At 37.7% G+C, this 8,687-nt stretch overlaps 1 protein-coding gene across 3 annotated transcripts; it reads right to left on the bottom strand.

The window, feature by feature from the left end:
* Nucleotides 1-669: 669 nt before the first annotated feature.
* Nucleotides 670-8,117, bottom strand: LOC101250562 (putative disease resistance protein RGA3). Of its 3 annotated transcripts, none has more exons than XM_010318104.4 (5): nucleotides 7,788-8,117; nucleotides 6,802-7,054; nucleotides 5,815-6,067; nucleotides 2,227-5,087; nucleotides 670-917 (listed from the first exon to the last, which is right to left on the bottom strand). In XM_010318104.4, the coding sequence occupies exon 4, from the start codon at nucleotides 5,023-5,025 to the stop codon at nucleotides 2,236-2,238; it is 2,790 nt and encodes a 929-aa protein (XP_010316406.2). In that variant the 5' UTR covers nucleotides 5,026-5,087; nucleotides 5,815-6,067; nucleotides 6,802-7,054; nucleotides 7,788-8,117; the 3' UTR covers nucleotides 670-917; nucleotides 2,227-2,235. The 3 variants fall into 3 exon arrangements, with proteins under 3 accessions (XP_010316406.2, XP_010316407.2, XP_010316405.2); XM_010318105.4 differs by having other exon boundaries at nucleotides 7,152-8,059; XM_010318103.4 differs by having other exon boundaries at nucleotides 6,802-8,087.
* Between the last annotated feature and the right edge of the window lie 570 nt (nucleotides 8,118-8,687).

Genomic DNA, 8,687 nt, shown 5'->3' with positions numbered 1-8,687 from the left:
TAGCGCAGTAGGAAAACCTTAGTGATTGACAAAGCCACATACAATCAAACAAGATCTAGTTGTTCACGGGTAAAGGTGTAAATCGATTTACTCAAGAATCTACACAAGTGAATTCAGATAAAACAGGAAGAGTGAGATCTAAATGGCAACGAATTCAGCATGATTACACATGCTGTAGTTTACAGGGGCATGACCTACTAGGTTGTTGGATTTTACATCCAGAACATAGACCAAAGAAAGAAGAAAGACAAACGATAAAAACAAAGCCAATGAAAAGGGGAATAAAAAGAAACAACCTGCAACTACACCAGAAGTGAATGGATTTTAAAAGAAAGGGAGGTTGATCTATCAGAACTGCAATGTAGTCCAGAACAAGAAGAACAACAGCAAGCAACCGAAACACAATCAAGAGAAACAAGGAAAAAGACGAACACCACCAGGAGGAGCAACATGATAATGAGAAAAGAGAAACCAAAGCTACTAATACCTCTAACAAGTTTGAGTAGTGGAGTTGACAGAAGAGAAGCCTGAAAACACAGAAAACAGAACAAGGGAATCACTAGCCAACAAGTCCACTAAGAAAGAGACATCCAAACCTTTGGGTAGAAGCATCTTTTTGGGATAAAAATAATGCATCAGATAAAATTCAAAAACAAGAGTTGGCAAAGGTAGCAGACAACCAAAACGAGAATACAACCAATACAGGAGTATCCATACAGTCTATAAACTGTCAAGATTCACAAGGAAGTACAACATAACAGAGAATAGAAGCAATTATACAAATATGAAACCTCAAGGCAAAACCAGTAACAGTCAGGAGAATGATATACAACCAATCAACACAGAAATCTCAGGAGAGATATATTCGCCCAAAAATACACCAGATAATAAGCAATCATCATTGGATGATCAGGAACCTGCAAAGTCAGAGGAGACAGAATCATCATTAGTTGCAAATACAACAAATATTAATCAAGACACTGCAAACAGTAATGCAAGAGATATAGAAATGTCTAGTAGTAGGTTAATTTTTCAAATTATTGCATACTCTGGTTTACTTATAAAGACAAGGAGAAGAAGCAGAAAACATGTCTCATACAATTGGAGAATAGTGGTGGAAGCTCTAAATAACTACAATCTCAAAGCCAAGGTAACAAAGGTAATATGGAAGGCACCTGACACAGGACAGATCAAAATTAACACAGATCCAGGAAGAAGCTCTTGGTTTTTTTGTGTAAGAGATGAGCAAGGGGATATTTTGCAAGCACAAGCACAAGAGATTGGAGAATTGGCTTGTACTAACACACAAGCAGAAGCTATGGCTATACTACAGGCCTTAAAGTTCATAGAGGCAACACAGATGGATAGAGTGGTGATCAAAACTGATTCACTTTTAACGAAGAACATTGTAGACAAAAGCTGGAAGGTTCCCTGGCAAGTTGTTATTACTTTAGAAGAAATATGGAGACTAATGCAAGGGAGACCAGTGGTTATTAAGCACATCCTTAGAGAAGGAAATAAATTGGCAGACCACCTGGCTAACTTAGCACTGGGAAAAGGAACCCTTTGTGGGAGCAATTTTCAAGAGATGGAACCCCAAGGAAGGAGGATAATCAATAGTGACAAGTTGAAGATGCCCTACCTAAGAATTCAAGTGTGCAGAAAATGAAAAGTGAGACTTGAAAAAGGGAAAAAGGAAATTCTCAAGTTCAAATCCTATGGGAGGAGAGCTATGAGGATTCTTTGTTTACTAACTGTTTGTTCAATTTTGCAGGTAATCAAAATATAAAAGCAACACACAGAGAAAGATCAATGTTAAGTAAGCAATGAAAGCTAAATACTCAGCACATGGGACATATTGAACCAGATGAGATTTTTCAGGCACAAAAGCAGGGGCAACAAAAGAAATAAGTTGAAACTTAGCTTAATACATCAAAATTTGGGAAGGGGTGGTATCAGCATCCCGGGATGCTCAGCCCACTACCCAAAATATGTGTAAACAGCAAAGTATTCAATCATTAGTGTTCTCCAAAACGATGCCTAAAAAGTTGAGTGAGAGGGATTGCAGAAACGTATAACCCTGATAACACACCTCAAGACGAAACAATACAAAAAGAGGAAAATTGGCAAATACCGCAAAGAAACATCACAAATTTTCACACGATAATTAGCTATTATGACTAGTTATTTTCTTTAAACACATACATTAGGAGTTATAAAAAGTACCTACGAACTTCAGATTTGTTGTGGCGTCGTGGGCATTACCAATTGATCAATCTGTACAAATGGTATTGTTTTCAATGTACTCCAGTTTTTGCCACCTACCTGGCAACTGTCACTGAGGGCTGGACTATCCCGGATGATGAAACTTTCCATAGAAGTTGAACTAGATGGCAACCGATCAAGTCCTTCGCATTTTTCAATTTCTAGGCATTTGAGAGAACTGAGCCGGGAAAGTTTGGGCAAAACCTTTAGTTTCGGGCAAGTGTAGAACTTCAGATCAGTAAGTTGAGGCATGTCATATTCACCAGAACCCCAACCAATCAATTGAGGCATTGTAGAAAAAACTAATGACTTGAGTGACGGAAACACGCCAAGATCAACTAAAGAAGGGAAGACTACTACCAATAACGTCATATTTTCAATAGTAAGGCTTTCAAGGAATTGAAGTTTTCCCAGAGGTGGGAGAACTTTGCAACATTCACAGTTACGCAAGTAAATAGATCTAAGCATGTAGTGAGGTCTATAGCAGAGCCATGATGGAAACGTGGTACCACGGTAATCACTGATGACCAACCTTTCTAAGTTTTTATGAGGTTGAAGACCCGTCAAAATCTCATATTCGATATTTCTCTCGTGATGACTCCTCCATTGCAGCTCAAGCTCTATAATACCTTGCTTTTTGTTTAAGTTTGCAGTTGCAGCTGATTGTCCATTTAGAATGTTTTCTAATCCAATTAAAGAAAATGATCCCGTCAGAGAATTCAAATCCTCTAATTCTTCAATGGTATGACCATTCTCCGCTTCCACAACGAAAGCATTCAATGTTTGTAATTCCTTCAAGAATCTGAAATTTACTGGCATTTGATGAATTTGATGTTTTACATCAAAGAAAAGATGCCGAAGATTCGTTAGCCTACTAAACTTGTCCGGCAAACACATCAATGATGTGCAATTCTCCAAAATTAGCACTTGTAATAACGAAAGCTCACACAGTGATGATGGTAAAGTACTGATGTTATTACTGGAAAGGTCCAAGTACCGCAAGTGCTTAAGATTGCCAACAATTTCTGGTATTTCTGTGATGCCCCCGCACTTTAAGTTCAAAACCCTTATAACTTTGAAGTTCTTAAAGAATGTAGGGACATTTGGACCTATGTTAGTTGCACATAACAACGTGAACGTCCGCAAATTGTGACATTTGGAGAAACTATGTAGGCCATTGGACTGAGTATTGCCATGACAAATTGACAAGTGTCGAACCCTATCAAAAGAGTAAGAAGACTGGTTGTCTTTTATACGCTGACATATACTCGAAGAGACAGAAGCAGCTACATGATGATTGAACTCATGCATGGTATAAGATCCATCAAAGTCATGAAAATATTCATTTCCAGAGTTGAAAAGAGACCCCCATACAAGTTCTTCAAAATATTCTCGACCAATATCCTCGATTCTTCTTCCGTCTATCGGATGAATCAGGCCTTCGGCCATCCACAGCAGAACAATATCCTTCATTTTATAGACGTATTCTGGTGGGAATAAACAGCAATAAGAGAAACACTTCTTTATGTGTTGTGGCAGACAGCAATAGCTAAGCAGAAAAATAGGGAATACATGGTTCTCAATCTGGGGCAAGTCCCACAGGTTACCCTTAACCAAAGAATCCCATTCATTAACAGGTAAACAGTGAAGTATGTCTCCGATTGTTTTTGCCACCAAAGGTACACCTTTACATTTTTTGGCTATTTCAAGTCCTATTACATCTAAATTGTGCATTTTATTGTTAATGAAAGGCCTTTGTTTGATGATCTTCCAACAGTCCTCGTCTGAGAGAGGTTGAAGACAAAACATCTTGGCACCAATAAAAGATGCCACTTTTGAATTTCGGGTAGTAAATACCAATCTACTTGATTTTGATTCAACCTTAAAAGCTGCATACAGTAAGTTCCAATCTTCCAGATCTTCAACGCACAAATCATCTAGTACCACTAAAAAGTTATCTCCCGAGAGTAATAATTCTTGTAAAGTGTACCTTAATACATTCAGATCCGTCAAATAACAGCTTTCTTTCGAGACAGACTCAATGGCTGCTCTCAAAATTCTGACCAATTCAAACTCTGCAGAAACAGAAACCCATAAAAGCAATGGGAATGCCTTTTTCACTTCCTTGTTTTCGCAAAGACAGTGGGTAAAAACTGTCTTACCTATGCCAGCCATTCCAGTGATACAAAGAGGTACATCGTTTTGGGTCAATATTTCGACAACTTTCTCAATTTGTGATTCTCTCCCAATCGTGTGAGTTGGATTTGATAAACCAGCAAATCCGCAACATTGCTTCGTAGCAACCACTTTAGGAACTTGTTTCACCAAGTCAACAAGAAAATCTGTTCCCATTTCCTTTATCAGATCTTCTAAGTCTTCTACAATACCACTAATTTTACGTGGTATTAGTAACAAGAACTTATCTATCAACAGGTTTCCATTTACCAGCTTTTCTCCTTCCCGGAGACCTAAGTTCAATGAAATATCCTCAAGGATATCACTGATATGATAGATCAGTCCATTGGCTTCTTCTACCCATGCAATCGATGACTTATAGTGTGTGCTGTCCCATAAATATGCACGACTACACTCCATTCTATAAACCATTCCTTGAAGTTTAAGGAACATCCTGTCTAGTTTCCGTAGCTCAGTACTAACATTTAAAATTTTGCTTACTTCATCGATAGCAAACTCTGTAAAATTCGCAAATAGAATGGAGAACGTATATGATGCAAAACCAGCTCGAAAATCCTCATCCATTGGATAAAAGTTCTTGGTTTTAGAGCTTTGACAATGGCAGTCACGGTATTGGTGCTTAGGTCCTGTGTCAACAAGAAACACTGTCAGCTAGGACTCATACAAAAAATGCCATAATGATCAATTTATGCAATGGACAATCACAAAAAAATTAACTTTTGACCAGCTGATTACTCTCTATTTAAAAGAAACAACACCTCATTCTCTCTCCATTTTAGCTTCTCAGATTTGCGGTCCCTTTGACCTCAACCTATCTTCAAGGATTTGGTCAGCATAATAGGCCAAAGAACCTTTGGATTTTGATTCCAGTACAGAGAATCACTAGAGAAGAGGTTCGACCAAATTTTTGCAGTTCAACTCGTTATCTCTCTTACCTAATTAAAATTTTAACTAGTTCTATCACTATAAAGACTAGCTTTCTATATTCTTTTCTTCCATCCATGTGACAAGGCTCTTACTCTTGTTACACACTTTCAGAAGGACAATTTTCCGCCACTCAACACAATCATAAGTTCAAGTTCAGCACTAACAACTAAATAGCAAAACAAAACGACCAAAAATAATTCCAATTTCGCGATCAGTATGAAATTTAACACTCTTCCAACCATATCAAGTAGCAATCAACAAGTAACAAACCACTAAACAGGATATATCGTTCCTCTTGAATACCAACCAACAAATAAGAGAATAGAGCAATAAAAATGTGAAAGAGTAGGGTATATATATAGTGAATCTGATAGTATGTGAGTAGTGTTAAATGTTTGCTATGTGACTGAATAGATGGTGGCTCACCGGAGCTAGGCGGTTGAATTGACAATGGAGACAGACTGTAGGAGATATAGAGTGGAAACAGCACTGGCGGTGGTCGTCGTAGTCAGAGGTGCAGAGTGGGATGTTTCTCGAAGGAGTGGACAGCAGACTAGAATAACGGGGTTTTCCGTCCTCGTTTGCTTACTTCACCAATAGCAAACTCTGTAAAATTCGCAAATAGAATGAAGAAATTATATGATGCGAAACCAGCTCAAAAATCCTCATCCATTGTGTCCTGTGTCAACAAGAAACACTGTCAGCTAGGACTCATACAAAAAGATGCCATAATAATCAATCCATTCAATGGACAATCACAAAAATTTAACTTTTGACCTGCTGATTTTCTCTCTATTTTAAACGAAACAACCACACAAGCTCATTCTCTCTCCATTTTAGCTTCTCAGACCTGCTGTCTCTTTGGCCTCAACCTATTTTCAAGGATTTGGTCAACATAATAGGCCAAAGAACCTTTGGATTTTGATTTCCAGTACAGAGAATCACTAGAGAAGAGGTTCGACCAAATTTTTGCAGTTCAATTCGTTATCCCTGTTACCTAATTAAAATTTCAACTAGTTCTATCACTATAAACACTAGCTTTCTCTTTTCTTTTCTTTCATCCATGTGACAAGGGTCTTACTCTTGTTACACACTTTCATAAGGACAATTTTCCGCCACTCAACACAATCATAAGTTCCATTCAGCACTAACAACTAAATTGCAAAACAAAACGACCAAAAATAATTCCAATTTCGCGATTAGTAAGAAATTTAACACTCTTCCAACCATATCAGGTAGCAATCAACAAGTAACAAACCACTAAACAGGATATATCGTTCCTCTTGAATACCAACCAACAAATAAGAGAATAGAGCAATAAAAATGTGAAAGAGTAGGGTATATATATAGTGAATCTGATAGTATGTGAGTAGTGTTAAATGTTGCTATGTGACTGAATAGATGGTGGCTCACCGGAGCTAGGCGGTTGAATTGACAACGGAGACAGACTCTAGGAGATATTGAGTGGAAGCAGCACTGGCGGTGGTCGTCGTAGTCAGAGGTGCAGAGTGGGGTGTTTCTCGAAGGAGTGGACAGCAGACTAGAAGAACGGGGTTTTCCGTCCTCGTTTGCTTACTTCACCGATAGCAAACTCTATAAAATTCGCAAATAGAACGGAGAAATTATATGATGCGAAACCAGCTCAAAAATCCTCATCCATTGTGTCCTGTGTCAACAAGAAACACTGTCAGCTAGGACTCATACAAAAAATGCCATAATAATCAATCCATGCAATGGACAATCACAAAAATTTAACTTTTGACCTGCTGATTTTCTCTCTATTTTAAAAGAAACAACCACACAAGCTCATTCTCTCTCCATTTTAGCTTCTCAGACCTGCTGTCTCTTTGGCCTCAACCTATCTTCAAGGATTTGGTCAACATAATAGGCCAAAGAACCTTTGGATTTTGATTTCCAGTACAGAGAATCACTAGAGAAGAGGTTCGACCAAATTTTTGCAGTTCAATCCATTATCCCTCTTACCTTATTAAATTTCAACTAGTTCTATCACTATAAAGACTAGCTTTCTCTATTCTTTTCTTTCATCCATGTGACAAGGGTCTTACTCTTGTTACACACTTTCACAACGACAATTTTCCGCCACTCAACACAATCATAAATTCAATTCAGCACTAAAAACTAAATTGCAAAACAAAACGACCAAAAATAATTCCAATTTCACGATCAGTAAGAAATTTAACACTCTTCCAACCATATCAAGTAGCAATCAACAAGTAACAAACCACTAAACAGGATATATCGTTCCTCTTGAATACCAACCAACAAATAAGAGAATAGAGCAATAAAAATGTGAAAGAGTAGGGTATATATATAGTGAAATCTGATAGTATGCGAGTAGTGTTAAATGTTGCTATGTGACAGAACAGATGGTGGCTCACGGGAGCTACGCGGTTAAATTGACAATGGAGACAGACTGTAGGAGATATTGAGTGGAAGCAGCACTGGCGGTGGTCGTCGTAGTCAGAGGTGCAGAGTGTGGTGTTTCTCGAAGGAGTGGACAGCAGACTAGCAGAACGGGATTTTCCGTCCTCGTTTCTCCGACCAGCGAAGTAGGAGACGGTGAGTTGAGGTACGGCGGAGGGTCGTGAGGTACAGAGGCGGCGAGGGGCAGTAGTTCCGCCGTAGCGGGTGGTTCGCGGGAGAGAGAGAGAGTGTACCTTCCCCTTTGGTGGGAAAATAAGCTAAAAATGTATTGCAAATTCGTAATTAAAGAAAACGACAAGTGGCTATTTTTTATTGTCTTTACTTTTTTATTTTTAATATTAAAAAAAAACTAAATCAATAATATTTTTCATAGTTGTTTCGGTAATTACTGGTGTGGATAATTTTTGAAGTTGCTTGGACAACTATTGAAGTTATCTCGACAACTATGACAATTGTCAAACGATTAAAGAAGTTGCCCTGATAGCTATGACAATTGCTGAATTAAAGTGTAAAAATTAAAAGTTTGGAACTATCGTGAAAACATAATTTAACCTAATATATATATATATATATATATATATATTTGTCATTTTTACCTAATTTTTAAAACTTTAAAGCTTTTACCTAATTGATAAACTAATTTATCCCTTCTAATATATCTTTCCTAGGTTTTGATAGTTGCAATTCCATCAATGCATACCAACATTTAAAGTTATTCCGATTTTTTTTAAAAAAACACTATAATTATACGGGTATCCTATTACCCCATAATAGTATTCCATATCATTGTAAAAGGGTCATTTTGTCCCATTTTCTCAAGTGGTTTGCGATCACGCACAACACGGGCGTGAAAG

Source organism: Solanum lycopersicum, chromosome 2 (genome assembly GCF_036512215.1).
Source record: "Solanum lycopersicum chromosome 2, SLM_r2.1".
NCBI classification, from domain to species: Eukaryota; Viridiplantae; Streptophyta; class Magnoliopsida; order Solanales; family Solanaceae; genus Solanum; species Solanum lycopersicum.
This window is presented reverse-complemented; position numbering and strand designations above follow the sequence as displayed.